At 45.1% G+C, this 21,577-nt stretch overlaps 1 protein-coding gene across 1 annotated transcript in view; it reads left to right on the forward strand.

The window, feature by feature from the left end:
• Positions 1–3,361: 3,361 nt before the first annotated feature.
• The window catches only part of LOC142467353 (uncharacterized), a 30,570-nt gene continuing 12,354 nt past the window's right edge, over positions 3,362–21,577 (forward strand). The window contains exons 1-2 of the mRNA XM_075572925.1: positions 3,362–4,021; positions 16,185–16,298. Of these exons, the coding sequence (XP_075429040.1) occupies positions 3,964–4,021; positions 16,185–16,298 (172 nt within the window). The 5' untranslated portion in view covers positions 3,362–3,963. The remainder of the gene's footprint in view (positions 4,022–16,184; positions 16,299–21,577) is intronic.

Genomic DNA, 21,577 nt, shown 5'->3' on the forward strand with positions numbered 1-21,577 from the left:
CTAAAGGTGGAGAGAGAGAGTGCCGGTTGGATAATGAAAGTAATGGACATTCCACGAGGTGTGGGGCAGAGAGTGAGAAAGGTTTAAGGCGGGAGAGGGCTTTAGGTACAAAAGGTGTAGACAGAAGACATCCTTGAGCAGAACGCAAGAGTCGGGCAGGTGTATGGCGAGAAATTAGGGCTGAGTTGTAAGCAGGGGCAGAAGAGTTTTGACAGGTTAGTCTCACTGCTTTGTTACTTTGCATTTGCACAGTAGCTGCCGAGTCCGACACGACCCCAAAAAGGAGAATTCCATCAGCTGTGAGGCAAGATGCACCCGCGGCACAGCTGATGGAATTCTCCTTTTCGGGGTTGTGTCGGCGAGGGAGCGTATCGGCGAGGCGTTTCTAGTGCTGCGGCGTTCTCATTGGTCCCACGTCATGAGCTCCGCGACCTCAAAAAGAAGCTGCTGGGTCACTTACCTTAAGCCCCCGGACGAAGCAAAAGGGCGAAACGTGCGCGCTGGGGCTTGCTTTTTAATGTTCTTCCTGGAACCCACCCTGGCTGCTGTATTTATCTTTTCTGCTACTAAGGCTGTCAAACATTTTTAAACGGACGAGGCTGACACTGACTGGGAGCTTTTTGACTATCATCTGGATCTGGATAGCACTACAGGACTTACCAACCTACTCTGAGTGTCTGGTTTTGGCTGAGTATCTACATCTCTGTTACTGTACATTGTTCACTTGGGGACTGTTACTGAGGAGAGTTTTGCTTATTTTGTGCTCTCCAAGTGTAGCCGTGGCTGGTTTGGGCTATTCGTCTGCCCTCCTCCTGGCAGTAATCCCTGGTAAAGGCAGGTTTGCCAGAAGTAAGCATGGGTTTTAAAGGAAGCTGCCAGAGACAAAGATGGACGATTAAGCCACAGAGGGCGAGCAAGAGCAAAATCCGGAGCCGGAACCTGAAAACCCAGAAAAGATTTTGCCAAACCTCATACGGAGACCTCTGGATTCAATCCTATGCAGTAAAAATAAAATTACAGCCAGTTTCATGACCTTAGCGGCTAGCGGCTGCTGAGGAGCATTGCATCATGGCTTAAGAGTTGGTGACGGCGTAGGTTTCAGAAGGTGAAGACAGCGAAGGTAAGAAACACACTGATTGTATTTTATTTAATTCTGTATTTTTTTTAGGTTGCTCATTGGCAGTCAATGTGTTTATCTATGCCCCTTTCTGGGTATAGATAAGCACAGTGACAAGCAATGCATTTTTAGGCAAATGTTTGTTTTTATTTCATTGCAATGTATTGTATTATTTATGTTTATGTAACCCTTTTATCCCATCCCCCCCTAAGTGAGATGGTGGGGTGCTCTCCTTCTGGTTACTCTCAGGGGTATTGGTGCTGCATACCTGCTGGTAACAGGAGGGCTGAGGGCTCCGCGGTGGTGTGAGGAGAACCAGGACAGGAACAGGGGGACAGATTACCTTGTTCTGGTCATCTCTGGGTGGTGCAGCGCCTCCAGCCAGTAGGGATCCTCTGGGGTCTTCAGAGGAGGGACCCCCACTGAAACTCTTCACATACCAGAGACAGAGTTGCACACAGCAGTATCTGTCTGGAGTTTTATTGCAGTATATCAGCTCAGCATCAAAGCATCACAGCATCACGGCATCACAGTCTGTAATAGCATATTCCACTCTCTCTAGCTCAGAGCCCTGGCTAGCAACATGTTCTTCTTCCCCTCCCCCCCCCCTTCCCCCTCCCTTCCCCTCAGCAGAGACAGCTTTCTTCTGTGTTGTCTCCTCTCTCTCAGCTCCTCATCAACACTAACTAACTGATCAACTGACAACTTAATTATGGAGGTATGTCTCAATTTGAACATCTCAGGGGAGTGTCTCTAACATTGACTCATTATAAGACAAAGCCGGATACAGATTGGCCCACACACCGCAGGGGGTGTTCCAACCAATATCCACCCCTTTGATTGACAACCTCATGTTGCAAGGCCAGCCCTTGAATATTGCTACACATTCAAGGCTGAATACACATATAGACCTCTTGAAGGAATTAACCTTTCCACTGCCTGTTCTAACAGGACTGACAGACGAAAAGCCCAGAAAAATAAGTTACTGCCGGGAGGCCATGTTACATTTATTTTAAAGTTTGCTCATTCACTGTCATTGTGGCAACCCATGCCCATATTGTGGGCATGGCTTTCCGCAGTCACATGAATGGCTTTATTGTCAAATGCTTGTTTTATTTAAATGTCATCTGTTTCATTTTGTTTTAGCTTTCCCATTCATTGCCATTGTGGCAGTGCATGGCCATATTGGGGGCATGGTTTACCTCTGTGACTATCAATGGGTGTGGGGGGTGGCGATAGTTGCCCCAGGGAGGGTGGTTAAGCCTCACGGGTGGGTAGCAGGGGAGGGTGTGTTAACCCCTTAATTACTATAGCAGTTACTAACCATTAAGGTGATTAAGGGGTTAGTGGCCAGTAATTTGTTTTTTTATTGTAATGTTGCTGCCCACGGAGGACACAGAGAATGAGGAGGAAGACCAGGGCAGCCTTCCTCCAGGCTTGGGTAAGTAGAACTTTAATTTACTTTATACTAGCTGATAATGTTGTATTTTTAATGATCAAATGCTCTCTTAGACATATCTTGATAAGAGGAATTTTGCCCATTACAGCGTGTATTGGGGTTGGGGAGGGGGGGGGAGGGGAGGGGGGTAGTTGTTGCTTGCTTTTTATTGTATTGCACTGTAATGTTTGAATGGGACAAAGCACTATTAGCCATCGTTGGCTAATAGCACTTTTAACCATTCCTGTGTGGAGTTGCTGGTACAGGGGGTGGGTGAAGCTTGTAATTGCCCCAGGGTGGGTGTTTAGGCCTTGCGGAAGGGTAGCAAGGGGTATTACCTTAGCGGATATAAGATACTGAAGGGGTTAAATTCTACTGCCACCTTAACACAATGCCTAAACACCCACCTGGGGCAACTACAAGCTTCACCTTCCCCCTGTACCAACAACAAAGTAGTTCCTGCTATTTAACCTCTTCATTACCTTAGCGGTTAGCCATTACAATAGCATCAAGCCATAGGGCCTGGTGCTAGTCCCATAAACAATGCATACAGTACATTACCATCCTCTTTGTCATTCTCCTGGATGGTAACGTACTATATATATATATATATATATATGGTGACAGAGTCGCTAACTCAGTATGCTGGAGTGAGAAGCATATGTGTGCTTCCAGCATACACGCTGTTAAACTCCTCCTGGAGAGGCATGCACCTGCAGCGGATTAAGCAGATAGAACTCTTGAGACAATGAGACAATGAGGGTTTAAAAGACAGGAAGTAGCCTACACAAACAGAGCTAGTTTTTACCCAGGAGCGTAGAGAGGCTTTATCCAGCTAGGAAGCCCTTGGCTGTTGCTCTGGTCCCCCAGCCCTGCGAGGAGCTCTGCTGCTGGGACAAGCTTGGACACCCATCCCAGGATAAAGACAGATACAAGCTGGACACAGCCTGCTCCCCGGAACCGCTGTTCCTTTTAACTGTTGGAGCTGTAATACAGATAAGACTTTATTATTATATTTTGTATGTGGAGCACATGTTTTGGCTTGGGAACCAGCTTAGCTGGCCATGCAGTTAGTGAGGGCAAAAGCTATGGTGTAGTTAGCTTTCCCGAAAGGGAATAGGTATTTATTTTCTATGCTTTATTATGATCTAAAGGGACAGTATCCATTATTTTAATTTGTCAGCTGGTTAATAAACCAACCCGGTTCCGCTTAATCCTCTGGAAAACAGGTTTTACCTGTTGCGAAAGAAAGATGTTGACAATGTAGGATGGACGGCAACTACTTGAAGGATTTAATATATTAAGATAACATTAAAGCAGAATCTCAGTGTATATACAAATATACAGTGTATATTATCCTGCTGTTAGTCTTACTGTACATTGGGTTGTAGAAACTGTGTGAGAAGCCATGCTGGAAGAAGATGAATTTACAGGATTTCTCACAATATCCATGGGGAGAATTACAGGTAAATTCATATAATAATTTAGAGATGAGTTTTTAAAGAGGGAGAGACCAAAGTGAACAGATATACATATATAAATTGAGTATATCATTGAACTATACATTGGTATTGTAACTAAGCAGAGGTATTAAACACATTTTTTGTGTCTGTATTTACCAGGAAAGAATCAATTGCAATAGTAGTGCCGCAGGAGGAAGTCGCAACCTCTATATTAAGGAACAATTGGTTAACTGAGGAAGAAGTTCGTAGGCAGATTGATAAAATTAAAGTAAATAAAGCACCTGGCTCCGATAGCATATATCCAAGAGTTCTTAAGGAGTTAAGTTCAGTAATAGCCAAACTATTACATTTAATATTCAAGGACTCCATTTCCACAGGTGTGGTGCCAATATTTAAAAACGGAGCTTGATCACAATCGGGGTATTACAGACCTGTAAGCCCTACATCAATAGTGGGGAAGTTACTTGAAGGTTTAGTACAGGATAATATTCAGTAATACCTAATGGAAACATATTATATTAGTAATAGTCTGCTTGGATTTATGAAGGATAGGTTGTGCCAAACTAACCTTATTAGTTTCTTTGAGGAGGTAAGTAGCAATTTAAACCAGGGTAATGCAGTTGATGTGGTCTACTTAGATTTTGCAAATGCTTTTGATACAGTTCCACACGAGGTTAGTGTACAAAATAAAGCAAATTTGACTCAGTAAAAATATTTGCACCTGGATTGAAAACTGGTTGAAAGATAGACAACAGAGAGTTGTAATAAATTGAACTTTTTCAGGTTTAAAGTTGTGAGTGGAGTACCTCATGGATCGGTACTGGGACCCCTGCTTTTTAACTTGTTTATTAATGACCGTGAGGTTGGCATAGAGAGCAAAGTCTTCATCTTTGCGGATGACACTTGTATCATGACTGGCCCAGAATGCCTCTCTACCTCCTGTCACTGTAACGCTCGGCCTGCCCACAAGCCAGACAAGACCCCGGGACTGAGGTGGAAAGGAGTAATATCACACACCTAGCAGTAAACGAGGGCACAGCCGGAGTGTGGAAGTAGCGTAGGTGGTCCAGGTAACAAAAATAGAAAGGGTACTGTACTTGACAACTCCAGCATAGAAAGGTAAAGTCCGTAACCAATGGTCGTGGGATGGAGAGAGCAGCGTAGTAGAGTGTCCGTAAGCCGTGTCCAGGGGATATAGAAGTCTGCAGGGTAGTAATGTCCAAAGCCAAATCCAAGGGGTTCCAGAGAGCAGCGTAATCGAAGTCCAAAGCCAAAGGTCGAGATCAAGGGAGGTCAGCAGAATATCCAGGGACAGGAACAGGAACTGAAAGACAAAAGGGGACAAGCAACAGCAGACAGCACCAAGGTACAGAAGCTATGCAGAGCAAGGAGGTAATGGTGAGGGGTGACTAAATATGGGGCTGGGACCTATCAGAGGAAGGGGAGGAATGGAGGAGTGGCCCGAGGGAGGACCTGATAGGGGAGAAGTGCCTGGGAAGCTGGGGCCTATCAGAGCTAGGGGAGGAGCGGCCCGGGGAAGGATCAGATAGGGGAGAAGGGACTGGGGGGCGGACCTGATTGAGCAGGGACATGGAAGTGTGTGATGCGCGCGCAGCACCTGTGGAGGCGGAGTCAGGTGCATGGCACCAGTAAATGGAAGCCTGGGTCTGCGCGCGCCCATAAGGGTGATGTGCGCAACCCGGATGTGCGGGAGCAGCCGTGGAGGGGACCGCGAGGAGTGAGGCACGTCGCCGGGGAGCCTGGGCGACACGGAGACAAGGTAAGGAGGCACTGGAAGCGGGTGTACCCGCAGCGCGGATCCTTACCGTCACGTAGTTCCTGATAGCTACAGGCTGTGACAGGCTATCCTAGAGGGCATTGCCCCCATCATGCTACTTTCTGAGTGACAGAAGTGATGGTGCCACAAGAGTCTGTGTATGGCAAATAGTGGTACAGACCTTGTGCCCTCCCCTTCTGGAGCATCAGAGAGGAAGTGCCAAATTGAGAGTGAGTTCTCTTCCACCCCACCTAGATAGAAGAAGTGTGTGCTGCTCCTCCTAGCTGGGAGTGAGCCAGGCCAGTCAGTCCCCCCTGGGATGACTGAGCCAAAAGAGATTATAGGACTCAATACTACCTGAGGGCCAAGCACCATCCAGAGGGCTGGGATCCTCTGTCACAATATGCATCCGCTGTATAACATCTGCAGTGACTGTCAATAAAGCCCTTTTGCTTTTATATACCTCTGCCTGAGTCTACAGTCTATTGAACACAAAAACCAGGCGCTTACCTTATGCTTAAGAATCAGAAATGAAAAACACAATAAATATTGTAACCAACAAACGCAGTCTCTCTAAGGTGATGAGGTAACCTTTTAATCCCTTCTGCTTCAACCCCAAAGAGGGAACATCCAAGACCCTTAGTGAAAAGTGGAAGACAAATAAGATAGGGGAGCAAAGGGTTAACACATTGGGCTGAAAAAACTGATGATGTAAGAAACCCAAAAGGGGACAAAACCTCTAATGGGAGGGAAGGGAAGGTGTATAATAATAATATATTGATGATAATAAAATACTCACACGGCCCAGTGTAAGTACAGACAATGAATGGTATCTGTGGGGTATGTCTTAGCCCATCCAGAACGATGACCAGGTCTGGTACACAGGTATTTGCTCACGAGCCAAGTTGGAATGGGGAATCCCCTCTTTGGTGCTCGTGGTCAGCCCGATTCCTCCCCAGTACGGCAGTAAGGGTAAGTGAGGCAAGGTGTCAGCGTAAAATTCAAAAAAACATTTATTTGAATAAAGAATCCACACAGCACTCACATAGAACAGATCCCAGGCCCACCAACGTAGCGGGGTGATGCGTCTCGTCGCAGATGGCCCTGTCTCTGCGTCCGGAGTGCAGGGAGATGGTAACACTCAGCACAGCTGCGACTGCTCACGCTGACTACAGAAGCCTCCGTGGGTCACAAACAGACAGGCAAAGAGCAACGCGTTTCGCCAATCCAACGGCTTCCTCAGGCTCATAAAATACAGCTGTGGGGAGGGGGTCCTATCAGATTATATAGACCCTGGATAGATCATTATAACTAATTGGAAGAGGCTGTTCACACAACCATATCCTTAATGCTACTTAACAAATCCCTAATCAATCTCTAAACTCTTAATACCATACAAAACAGGACTGCTTTGAGTCCCATACATGGTTCATGGCTAAGATGTTCACATTTAACAATAATGCTTCTCAAAAACATAAAACACAATTTCTTGTCATTACCCTTATAATGGTTTACTTAATACCACTCGAGTCCATTCCTAATTGTACATGAAAAGTTCTGCTTAAAAAACTGGCTCTCGAAAGAGTCCCTTAAAACAACAAATACTCATTTATTTAGAAACTAATAGTTATTAATTTAAAAACACAAATAGTCATATATTTAAAAACATACATTTTTTATACAATCATATTTAAAAACTTAATAGTGAAGCTAAATGCACTATATAGGACATCCTCAAAAAACAGAAGTTCACACAGATTATATCATTCAAAATCAGAATAGAAAATTAATAAAAAGTCCTAGACTAATCAACATCACAAATAAAAATCACAGAAAAATAAAATTAAAAAAAGGGGGGAGGGAGAAAAGGGGAGATTTAGAGTTTATATATTACAGTTGTATTAACAACAAAAGATAATTCATAATATTGTGCATCAAAGGAGCACTACTGAATCTGGAACCATAAAATGCGGACATGCTATAAAAATGCTGCAATGTCCAGGTCCACATTTAAACCATGGGGGGTTAGTGTTTTCAACTGATAGATCCAAAACGTCTCCCGTTGGCGGAGACGTCTGAGTCTATCACCCCCCCCTCCAATCCTCAGTTACTGATTCCACTCCCCTATATGATAATCCTGAGGGATCTCCCCCATGAACTTGACTGAAATGTAATGGGACACTATGGGTGGTTAAACCTCCTGATGTTACCCATGTGTTCCAGTATGTGGACCCTTAGACTCCTAGAGGTCCAGCCACATACTGGAGTCCACACGGGCACTCCAGGAGGTACACGACAAATGCCGTTCTACAGTCTATGAACTGTTTAGTTTTAAAAGTTTTTTGGTAGTATTTGAACTAAAATTCAGTTGGTCCTTTGATGCATGTTTACATGCTTTGCAGTTAAAATAATTAAAAAAGTCCACTGGTTTGGGCATCCAATTAGTGTTTTGTGTTTTAATTTCTTTTCTAAATACACTTGGAACTAATTGCGCTTTTATATTTTCTGCTCTTTTAAAAATAACACGTGGAACTTCTGGTAAGTGGTCTCTTAACACCATATCTTTATGTAAAACATGCCAATGCTTTTTCAAGATGTTACCTATTTTTTGGGCCTTACGGTTGTATTGCGTTACAAAAGATACCACATAATCTGTGCTAGTTTTTTTAGGTTTAGACATGATAAGGTCTTCCTTGGTTAGCTGTAAGGTCCTAGAGAGGGCTTTTTCAATCATTTCTGGTTTGTAGTTCCGCTCTTCGAATTTCATTTTCAGGAGGTTAGCTTGTTCGTTAAAAACCTCCTTCTCTGTACAGTTACGTCTAATGCGGCGAAACTGGCCGTAGGGTATGTTGTTTAGCCATCTTGGGTGATGGCAACTGCTATTAAGAAGAAAATTATTAGCATCAACCTCCTTGAAATACATCATATGGAAAAGATATATTGATGATGTAATTTTTATCTGGCATGGAAGCAGGGAGGACTTGGACTTATTTTTAGGCCACATTAACAATAATAAAGTAAATTTGATTTTCACATCGGAGAGTAGTTCCAATAGCATCAACTTCCTTGATTTAACAATATATATTGAGAATAACATTATAAAAACTAAAACATATTTCACGTGTTATTTTTAAAAGAGCAGAAAATATAAAAGCGCAATTAGTTCCACGTGTATTTAGAAAAGAAATTAAAACACAAAACACTAATTGGATGCCCAAACCAGTGGACTTTTTTAATTGTTTTAACTGCAAAGCATGTAAACATGCATCAAAGGACAAACTGAATTTTAGTTCAAATACTACCAAAAAACTTTTAAAACTAAACAGTTCATAGACTGTAGAACGGCATTTGTCGTGTACCTCCTGGAGTGCCCGTGTGGACTCCAGTATGTGGCTGGACCTCTAGGAGTCTAAGGGTCCACATACTGGAACACATGGGTAACATCAGGAGGTTTAACCACCCATAGTGTCCCATTACATTTCAGTCAAGTTCATGGGGGAGATCCCTCAGGATTATCATATAGGGGAGTGGAATCAGTAACTGAGGATTGGAGGGGGGGTGATAGACTCAGACGTCTCCGCCAACAGGAGACGTTTTGGATCTATCAGTTGAAAACACTAACCCCCCATGGTTTAAATGTGGACCTGGACATTGCGGCATTTTTATAGCATGTCCGCATTTTATGGTTCCAGATTCAGTAGTGCTCCTTTGATGCACAATATTATGAATTATCTTTTGTTGTTAATACAACTGTAATATATAAACTCTAAATCTCCCCTTTTTCTCCCTCCCCCTTTTTTCCATTTCCATTTTCATTTTATTTTTCGGTGATTTTTATTTGTGATGTTGATTAGTCTAAGACTTTTTATTCATTTTCTATTTTGATTTTGAATGATATAATCTGTGTGAACTTCTGTTTTTTGAGGATGTCCTATATAGTGCATTTAGCTTCACTATTTAGTTTTTAAATATGATTGTATAAAAAATGTATGTTTTTAAATATATGACTATTTGTGTTTTTAAATTAATAACTATTAGTTTCTAAATAAATGAGTATTTGTTGTTTTAAGTGACTCTTTCGAGAGCCAGTTTTTAAGCAGAACTTTTCATGTACAATTAACAATGGACTCGAGTGGTATTAAGTAAACCATTATAAGGGTAATGACAAGAAATTGTGTTTTATGTTTTTGAGAAGCATTATTGTTAAATGTGAACATCTTAGCCATGAACCATGTATGGGACTCAAAGCAGTCCTATTTTGTATGGTATTAAGAGTTTAGAGATTGATTAGGGATTTGTTAAGTAGCATTAAGGATATGGTTGTGTGAACAGCCTCTTCCAATTAGTGATAATGGTCTATCCATGGTCTAATTAATCTGATAGGACACCCCCCCAACTGTATTTTATGAGCCTGAGGAAGCCTTTGGATCGACGAAACGCGTTGCTCTTTGCCTGTCTGTTTGTGACCCACGGAGGCTTCTGTAGTCAGCGTGAGCAGTCACAGCTGTGCTGAGTGTTACCATCTCCCTGCACTCTGGACGCGGAGATAGGGCCATCTGCGACGAGACACATCACCCCGCTACGTTGGTGGGCTTGGGATTTGCTCTATGTGAATGCTGTGTGGATTCTTTATTCAAATAAATGTTTTTTTGAATTTTACGCTGACACCTTGCCTCACTTACCCTTACTGCCGTACTGGGGAGGAATCGGGCTGACCACGAGCACCAAAGAGGGGATTCCCCAATCCAACTTTGTTCGTGAGCAAATACCTGTGTACCAGACCTGGTCATCATTCTGGATGGGCTAAGACATACCCCACAGATACCATTCATTGTCTGTACTTACACTGGGCCGTGTGAGTATTTTATTATCAATATATATTATTATACACCTTCCCTTCCCTCCCATTAGAGGTTTTGTCCCCTTTTGGGTTTCTTACATCAGTTTTTTCAGCCCAATGTGTTAACCCTTTGCTCCCCCTATCTTATTTGTCTTCTAAAATCTATAGTCTATTGGGCAGGGTTGTATAAAAGTCTGCTTTAGAGGGGACTGTCTCTGGGAATCCTGGAGCCCACTGAAGCTGGAGGCGTTGACACCATGGGAAAAATCTGAACTCATCAAAAGCCTGTTGTGGTCCCCACTACATCGCGGACCACTTCAGTTTTCCTGGACCCTCTCAGGTATGCAAGCACCATAGACATCTGTAGTAGCAGCAACATCTTCCAGAGAGGGGGGGGAAACAGTGCTACACACTGAATTGTGTTAAAGTATCAGGGCAGGATGTAATTTCTCTCCGGAAGGACTTGGATAGACTGGAAACTTGAGCAGGTAAATGGCAGATAAGGTTTAATACAGATAAATGTAAGGTTATGCATTTGGGAAACAAGAATAAACAGGCATCTTATAAATTAAATGTGGATAAATTAGGAGAATCCTTGATGGAGAAGGATTTAGGAGTGCTTGTAGACAGCAGGCTTAGCAATAGTGCCCAATGTCATGCAGTAGCTGCAAAGGCAAATAAGATCTTTTCTTGCATTAAACGGGAAGTGGATGGCAGGAAAGTAAACATAATTATGCCCCTTTACAAAGCATTAGTAAGACCACACCTTAAATATGGAGTACAGTTTTGGGCACCATTTCTTACAAAAGATATTATGGGACTAGAGAGAGTGCAGAGAAGAGCCACCAATATATTAAGGGGATGGATAATCTGATTTCTGAGGACAGGCTAGCAAAATAGATTTATTTACATTAGAAAAGAGGCGTCTAAGAGGGGATATGATAACTATGTACAAATATATTTGAGGGCAATATAAGGAGCTTTCAAAAGAACTATTCATTTGAAAAGACACAAACTACACGGGGTCATATCTTAATGTTGGAGGAAAGGAGATTTCACCAGCAACAAAGGAAAAGGGTTCTTTACAGTAAGGGCAGTTACAGTGTGAAATTCACTGATTTGAATGAAAAACGGCCACGGCATTTATTAAAGTTATTGCACAACATTAACTTTGCCAGCTAACTTAACCATTAACACATTAACGCAAGTCTTTACATAAAGTTGTCAGTCACTGACCCTAAAGCCAAGTGGACATGTGAACAATATCCAGGAAAAAGTTAAAGGTGTTCCTTCTCCATTCCCGTGCCGCAAATACCCTGTACATTTGCCACTATATCTTCTAGCTGGGGAGGACACCGCCACTTGGGAGGACACTGCCACTTGGGAGGACACCGCCACTTGGGAGGACACCACCACTGGGGAGGACACCAGGACATCGCCACTGGGGAGGACACCGCCACTGGGGAGGACCCCGCCACATGAGAGGACACTGCCACTGGGGAGGACACCGCCACTGGGGAGGACACCGCCACTGGGGAGGACACCGCCACTGTGGAGGACACCGCCACTGGGGAGGACACGAGGACATCGCCACTGGGGAGGACATCGCCATTGGGAAAACAACGCCACTTGGGAGGACACCGCCACTGGTGAGGACACCGCCACTGGTGAGTACACAGCCACTGGGGAGGACACAGCCACTGGGGAGAACACCGCCACTGGGGAGAACACCGCCACTGGGGAGAACACCGCCACTGGGGAGAACACCGCCACTGGGGAGAACACCGCCACTGGGGAGAACACCGCCACTGGGGAGAACACCGCCACTGGGGAGGACACCGCCACTGGGGAGGACACCGCCACTGGGGAGGACACCGCCACTGGGGAGGACACCGCCACTGGGGAGGACACGAGGACATCGCCACTGGGGAGGACATCGCCATTGGGAAAACACCGCCACTTGGGAGGACACCGCAACTGGTGAGGACACTGCCACTGGGGAGTACACAGCCACTTGGGAGGACACCGCCACTGGGGAGGACTCCGCCACTGGTGAGGACATCGACACCGTTGAGGACACCGCCACTGGGGAGGACACCGCCACTGGGGAGGACACCGCCACTGGGGAGGTACTTTTTGCCCTGGATATTGTACACGTGCCCACTTGGCTTTAGGGTCAGTGACTGATAACTTTATGTAAAGACTTGTGTTAATGTGTTAATGGTTTCGTTACCTGACAAGGTTAATGTTGTGAAATAACTTTAATAAATGCCGTGGCCGCTCTTCATTCAAATCAGTGCCTGTGTCATTTTGAATTTTGGTTGGGCAGCTGGGTGGGCAATTAGCCGCTACCGTTTAGCAGTAGCCATTTCACCGCCAGGTCATTTGGCCGCCAGGACAGTTCGCTTCGTATGTAATCCTAGCATTTAACCTCAAACGCTAAAGACCTTACCCCTCTAATCCTAACCTTAACCCCTAACCTTTACACCTAACTCTAAATACCACTAAACCCTACCTCAGGGACAAAAAGGTTGCGGCTAAATGGCCGAAGCCAACTGTCCCTCAGCAGCTGAACGGCAAGGTGAATTGTCCCTTTCCGGCTGGGTGGATCAAAGGAAATGGAGGAGTCTTGCAGTCATTGCAGTGACTGTCATCGGTCTCCTAGCATCAATCCATAGTAATGGCAAGCACATGCTTAAAGTGTTAGTCACTCCTAGGATCAAACGGCAGCAGTACCAGTGACATGTTTAAGGAGTCAATCCGTACAACAACCAAAGTGTACTAATGGCAGTGACATGTTTAAGGGGTCAGTCCCTTCTAGGAACACAGTGTACTGATGGCAGTGACATGTTTAAGGGGTCAGTCCCTTCTAGGAACACAGTGTACTGATGGCAGTGACATGTTTAAGGGGTCAGTCCCTTCTAGGAACACAGTGTACTGATGGCAGTGACATATTTAAGGGGTCAGTCCCTTCTAGGAACACAGTGTACTGATGGCAGTGACATGTTTAAGGGGTCAGTCCCTTCTAGGAACACAGTGTACTGATGGCAGTGACATGTTTAAGGGGTCAGTCCCTTCTAGGAACACAGTGTACTGATGGCAGTGACATGTTTAAGGGGTCAGTCCCTTCTAGGAACACAGTGTACTAATGGCAGTGACATGTTTAAGGGGTCAGTCCCTTCAAGGAACACAGTGTACTGATGGCAGTGACATGTTTAAGTATATTTATTAGTTTGAGAACATGGTGAGCCGAGATATGCATTTTTAAGTCTGGCACTGCTTTTTAAAGGCATGTATTGAATTGTCTTGAAATATTTATGTACATGTCTTGCGAGACTGTGGTGTCTCCTACATAACAGATGCTACGTATAGAAGTGTTTAATATAAATGTGACACCTGAGTGAAAACAGCACAATGCGTGCGTTAAATATTTAAATATGCAATATGTGACCACATGCTTGTGCATTTACCTACCAAATATATCAGGAAGTTTAAGATACACAGAATATACGCAAGACAATGTTTTTATGTTCTTGGAAAGGAAAGATATAAAGGGAGAGATCTGATTGTTCAGGGTAAAACATACAGTATAACAACGCCCTCTAAACTCTATGTTGAACTGCATGTTATTATATCGCGCTGCATGTTATTATATCTCTCTGCATGTTATTATATCTCTCTGCATGTTATTATATCTCTCTGCATGTTATTATATCTCTCTGCATGTTATTATATCTCTCTGCATGTTATTATATCTCTCTGCATGTTATTATATCTCTCTGCATGTTATTATATCACTCTGCGTGTTATTATATCTCTCTGCGTGTTATTATATCTCTGCGTGTTATTATATCTCTGCGTGTTATTATATCTCTCTGCATGTTATTATATCTCTCTGCATGTTATTATATCTCTCTGCATGTTATTATATCTCTGCGTGTTATTATATCTCTCTGCGTGTTATTATATCTCTGCGTGTTATTATATCTCTCTGCATGTTATTATATATCGCTGCATGTTATTATATCGCTCTGCATGTTATTATATCTCTCTGCATGTTATTATATCTCTGCATGTTATTATATCTCTCTGCATGTTATTATATCTCTGCGTGTTATTATATCTCTATGCATGTTATTATATCTCTATGAGTGTTATAATATCGTCGTGAACAGAGTTTTGAAAGGAAGCACACAGGAATCATTTGGGGTAAATCACTCACCCAATTCCCACCACTTGTGGTCTGTAGAGGGGAACGGTTCCATTCTCCGCATCTCCCGATCTGCGTTTGACGTAATCATGACCCCTCGCGTCAGCCGACTCGTGATGGGATGATGTCATGTAACTAACCAACATGGTATACAAAAAATAAGCACGGGGGAAGTTTATAGCAGTACATCAAATGTCTGCAAAGATATACTGTAGGCAGTTAAATTCTGCATGATAATATATCTCTCTGCATGTTGTTATATCTCTTCATGTTGTTATATCTCTTCATGTTGTTATATCTCTGCATGTTATTGTATCTCTCTGTATGTTATTTTATCTCTGCGTGTTATTATATCTCTCTGTATGTTATTGTATCTCTGCGTGTTATTATATCTCTCTGTATGTTATTATATCTCTCTGCATGTTATTATATCTCTCTGCATGTTATTATATCTCTCTGCATGTTATTATATCTCTCTGCATGTTATTATATCTCTGCATGTTATTATATCTATGCATGTTATATCTCTCAGCATGTTATTATATCTCTCTGCATGTTATTGTATCTCTGCGTGTTATTATATCTCTCTGCGTGTTATTATATCGCTCTGCGTGTTATTATATCTCTCTGCATGTTATTATATCTCTGCATGTTATATCTCTCTGCATGTTATTATATCTCTCTGCATGTTATTATATCTCTCTGCATGTTATTATATCTCTCTGCATGTTATTATATCTCTCTGCATGTTATTATATCTCTCTGCATGTTATTATATCTCTCTGCATGTTATTGTATCTCTGCGTGCTATTATATCTCTCTGCATGTTATTATATCTCTCTGCATGTTATTATATCTCTCTGCATGTTATTATATCTCTCTGCGTGTTATTATATCTCTCTGCATGTTATTGTATCTCTCTGCATGTTATTGTATCTCTCTGCATGTTATTATATCTGCTTGTTATTATATCATTCTGCATGATAATACTGTATATCTGTTTGCATGTTATTGTGTCATTCTGCATGTTATTATATCAATCTGTATGGTATTATTTCTCTGTGTGTTATTATATCACTCTGTGTCTTATTATATTGCTCTGCAGGTAATTATATCACGCTGCCTGTTATTATATCTCTGCGTGTTATTATCTTACTCTGCATGTTATTATATTGTTCTTAATGTTATTATACTTTATCTCTATGCATGTTATGATTTCACTCTGCATTACATTGCTGAAATCATAGATTGTTCACATTTTGCTTACAAAATATTGTAATGTTTCCTATTTTTAATTATTATATAATATTTCATGTTCACTATCACCTTCTATTCACAGGCACCGTTCTGTTGGCTGTATATAACTACAGCTCTACAAGAGATATTCCCATTATTTCCAGCACAGCCCTGGGGATTCTACTCACCATTTTATCTCTTATCTTGGCTCACGCAGGTAAAACATCCATCAACCAGTATAAAGAATAATAGGGAAAGAACAGGATGTACTACAGCGGGAATATTCCCTCCTAAACCACACAAAAAGAAACACCACCCGCATTAGAAATGTGTGATTTTCCGTCTTTAAAAAAAAATTACATTTATTTTTTTTGTGAATCAATTCATCAATTCTCAAAGGGTTAATGAAGTCGCCAAATTAGCTGGCTTTCACATAAAAAATTGCCAGATCTCTAGTGAATGGCAAGCATATGCAGATGTACAGTAGCAGGCGCTATTTCTCTCGATAACACTGGTTAGCGCACCAAGTAATGAGATGAACAGCGCATGGATTAGTGCAGGGGTCATCAAACTCTTAGTCCAAAAGAGCCAAATATGAGTAACACAACGATTTCGAAATTTTCAAAGAGCCATAAATATATTTTTATACCCCCCCCATCACATCAGACTGGCCCCCCATCACCTTACCGCCCCCCCCCCATCAGATCAGGCTGGCCCCCCATCACCTTACCGCCCCCCCCCCACGCCCATCAGATCAGGCTGGACCCCATCATCATCTTACACCCTCCCCCCATCACATCAGGCTGCCCTCCCCATCACATCAGGCTGCCCCCCCCCCCCCTAGGGTGACCAGATTTTGAAAATTAAAAACCGGGACATTTTTTTTTTTTTACATAACAGTTTATTTATTGTAGTATACTTATACTTTACTACCATTAGTCTGTGTGTGTGTGTGTGTGTGTGTGTGTGTGTGTGTGTGTGTGTGTGTGTGTGTGTGTGTGTGTGTGTGTGTGTGTGTGTGTGTGTGTGTGTGTGTGTGTGTGTGTGTGTGTGTGTGTGTGTCGGATAACCTCACTAATCAAACACAAAAAAAAGTCAGATGTGAATGATTCTGAACCCTTTAACCAGTGTCAGGATGCCCCCTCTTCACCATTTCTAAAGCAGCAATCCATCCTGCTGGGGTCTTACCTGATCCGCAGTCCCTCAAGGTACTATACTGGAGAGGAGGTGTTCCCTACCTGTCTTCCGATGTCTCCCGCGTGAAACTTGAGTCAGATCTGGAAGAAAGCAGTATAGGTTACTTAGGTGTAGGTATCCGGCACTTAAGATATGACAGAGGGTGAGGGAGACAGACAGACGGAGGGAGGGAGACGGAGGGAGACAAAGGGAGGGAGGGAGACGGGCGGAGGGAGGGAGACGGACGGAGGGAGGGAGACGGACGGAGGGAGGCAGAGGGAGGGAGACAGAGGGAGGGAGGGAGGGAGGCAAATGGAGGGAGACATGGAGACGGAGGGAGGGAGACAGAGGGAGGGAGGGAGAGGGAGGGAGGGAGACGAAGGGAGGGAGGGAGACAGAGGGGGGAGACAGAGGGAGGGAGGGAGACAGAGGGAGACAGGGAGACAGAGGCAGGGAGACAGAGGGAGGGAGGGAGACGGAGGGAGGAAGGCAGACAGAGGGAGGGAGGGAGACAGAGGGAGGGAGGGAGGGAGACAGAGGGAGACGGAGGGAGATAGGGAGACGGAGAGAGGGAGGGAGGGAGACAGAGGGAGAGAGGGAGACAGAGGGAGGGAGGGAGACAGAGGGAGGGAGGGAGACAGAGGGAGGGAGGGAGACAGAGGGAGGGAGGGAGACAGAGGGAGGGAGGGAGACAGGGGGAGGGAGGGAGACAGAGAGAGGGAGGGAGACAGAGGGAGGGAGGGAGACAGAGGGAGGGAGGGAGAGGGAGGGAGGGAGGGAGACAGAGGGAGGGAGGGAGAGGGAGGGAGGGAGGGAGACAGAGGGAGGGAGACGGAGGGAGGGAGACGGAGGGAGGGAGACAGAGGGAGGGAGGGAGACAGAAGGAGGGAGACGGAGGGAGACAGAGGGAGGGAGGGAGGGAGGGAGACCGAGGGAGGGAGGGAGACAGAGGGAGACGGAGGGAGAGAGGGAGACGGAGAGAGGGAGGGAGGGAGACAGAGGGAGAGAAGGAGACAGAGGGAGGGAGGGAGACAGAGGGAGGGAGGGAGACAGAGGGAGGGAGGGAGACAGAGGGAGGGAGGGAGACAGGGGGAGGGAGGGAGACAGAGAGAGGGAGGGAGACAGAGAGAGGGAGGGAGACAGAGGGAGGGAGGGAGACAGAGGGAGGGAGGGAGGGAGACAGAGGGAGGGAGGGAGGGAGACGGAGGGAGGGAGGGAGACGGAGGAAGGAAGGGAGACAGAAGAAGGGAGACAGAGGGAGACGGAGGGAGGGAGACAGAGGGAGGGAGGGAGACAGAGGGAGGGAGGGAGACAGACGGAGGGAGACAGAGGAAGGGAGGGAGACAGAGGGAGGGAGGGAGACAGAGGGAGGGAGGGAGACAGAGGGAGGGAGACGGAGGGAGGGAGGGAGACGGGGGGAGGGAGACAGGGGAAGGGAGACAGGGGAAGGAAGGGAGACAGGGGAAGGGAGGGAGACAGAGGGAGGGAGGGAGACAGAGGAAGGGAGGGAGACAGGGAGGGAGGGTACACACACACTGATACACACACACTGATACACACACACACACACACACTGATACACACACACACACACACACACTGATACACACACACTGATACACACACACACACACACACACACACACTGATACACACACACACACACACACTGATACACACACACACACACACACACACACACACACAGATACACACAGAGATAGACACACACAGAGATACACACACACACACACACACACAGTGGAGTACAGACAGAGGCAGCCACGAGCAGGCGGCTCCCCACCTCCCCCTGCACCCACCCCCGCGCCCATCTCCCGCACCAAGGGGGGGGGGGTGGATGGGAGCGCCAGGAGGTAAAGGTACAAACTGCCGCCCGTCCCTCCCCCGGCGGGCAGCCACGGGTTCCCGGGGCAGAATGGGCGGACACCGCGCAGCCACCACTGCCCGCCCCCGCGTCCATCTCCCGCACCAAGGGGACCGGGGTGGGGGGAAGGGAGCGCCAGGACAGGAGGCAAAGGCACAAAAACCCCACCTGCTATCACCCCGGATGGGCAGAGAGGGGGAGACACCGCGCAGAGGAGCCAGGAGCGGGCAGAGACACACACACCACGTGTGCTCTGCAGCAGGAAGCGGAAGTCCCGCCCCTGGCACCCTCTGACCTGCAGCCAATCCCCTGCGGCCCGGCCGGCATTCTAAGTCCCGCCCCCCGGCAACCATTCATTCAACATAGAGAAAAAAAAACTTATCTGCTCTCGCACGGCATCCTCCTCACCGCCGCCCACGCGCTTGCTGCAGCATAATCCGCCTGCCGCCACAAATCCTAGAAGGGCCGCACGATCGTGCCCAAAGAGCCGCAAGCGGCTCGCGAGCCGCGGTGTGACGACCCCTGGATTAGGGGATGACACATACGCTTCCATTGTTTCCTATGGAGCTGCATTAAATATCACGTTAGTGTCAACGTAATGTGCGCTCAAATGTTTGCTACATCTGTACCATTTGCAGAACCAGAGAGAGGATACAAAGGAGTCATGTGACCTGCTGCATTTGCTTCCAAGGCTGCGCTTATAGTACCGGCTATGGGTTGCAAGTACTTGAAGTCCGTCGCTGGTACCCATAGTGGGCGCGACGCGACACGCAGCGACAGAGCTACCAAAATCTCTGAAATCAAGGGAATTTGAGATTTACAGCGGCGGTGTGACATCAGCGGCACGTGAGCGGTTCAGCCAATGAGAGCAAACCGCTCACGGCCACGCCTCCACCACGCCCTGTCGCCCTCCCTTGGTCTCCTGCACCAGAATGCAGGAGTCGCAATAGCTACAGCGACGGCTGACGTCACGCGCTCGGGTAGCCGGTCGCACAGCCAGTACTATAAGCGCAGCCTAAGGCTTGAGTGTTGGTCTGTGCAGAAGCAGAATGGCAGGGCGAGATAGAGAGAGATTTTTAGATAGATTTGGTGTGATTATCTGATCCTCCCACCAAGCCCATTTTCTCCCCTTAAGCCTAAATAAAATAACCTTGCAACACCTTGTTGTAGGTAAAGGCCGCAACATTTATTAATTACCAGACCACAAAACTTTTATGACTGTACAACCAAAATAGTATATGGAAAAGGGTAGAAACCCTTTCTAAATTAGCGCTCTTTCAGTAGTAAATGGGATATGATAACAATATAAAACTTAACCTTTACCCAAATGAACTGATAAAATAAGATCCTAAGATAGGTGTAGAAAAGTGGACCCACTGTATCAGATACAGTCGGACAAACATAAACCCAACACACTGTATGCTTACATAACACGGCTACTATATGTCAGATAGGGGAGATATACTGTATGGCGGAGGATCTGTATCACATACTGTAACAGTAGGGTACTTCTGTAAGCAGTGTTAATAATCACACCCTATGGTTTAATGGCTTGGCCAAGGTTAAAACTGAAAGCAGAAACAACTTGCAATTCACTGCAATAAAATAAACTCTATAGTACTGTAAGTACTCATTTTAAATGGAGTAATTACTGAGCTATGTGCAAAATGCTAAAAGAAAAATTATTTATGTCTTTAGGACTACACCCTCATCTGGCAGACTGTTCTAACCTGTTAGGATACATGTTTCAAGATCATTAACAATGCTCCTTTATAAACATTCTGTGGCATATAATAATAATAATAACGATCTAAAGAATACAGATAATTATATGTGAATGGAAATAAGTAAAATGTTGGTGTTTCGTAATTAATATGCAAATGATAGGTTATAAGAGCTAGTAGGAGGGGAAGGTATAAGGAGTGGTTATAGGAGCAGCTAGTGGAGGTTTTATTGGAAGCGGGTTTAAGAGCATTTAGGGGAGGAGATAGGGTGTGAATATAAGAGCAGTTAAAAAGAATTATAGGTTATGGGGGCATGTAGGAGATGCGTGAAGAAGTGAAGACAGGAGACTTGCTTTGGAAAAATAAATGTAGGCTTTTATTTCGCCAAAGCGCAATAAACAAAAAAACACAGGCTTTTCCTCTGCCAAGGTGCAGCAAATGACAGATCAGCAAAATACAGGATAGGGTTTTTCAAGGCAAAAGTTCAGTTCCCACAGCGGATGAAAGTCCATATATGTCTTTATAGATCTGGTGTTACTTGGCATCAAGGACACAGAGATATGGCCCGCATGCCCTGGTGTTCCTAGGGCTCAAGGACACACACGTGGGGTCTGTATGCAGACCAGGGGAGGACAGAGAAACGGTCCCCTTTCCTGCTTTCTAAACCCCTTGCTAGAATCAGCTGGGCTCCTTAGTACTCCAGCATTCCTC

This window comes from Ascaphus truei, chromosome 16 (assembly GCF_040206685.1).
Source record: "Ascaphus truei isolate aAscTru1 chromosome 16, aAscTru1.hap1, whole genome shotgun sequence".
Lineage (NCBI taxonomy): Eukaryota > Metazoa > Chordata > Amphibia > Anura > Ascaphidae > Ascaphus > Ascaphus truei.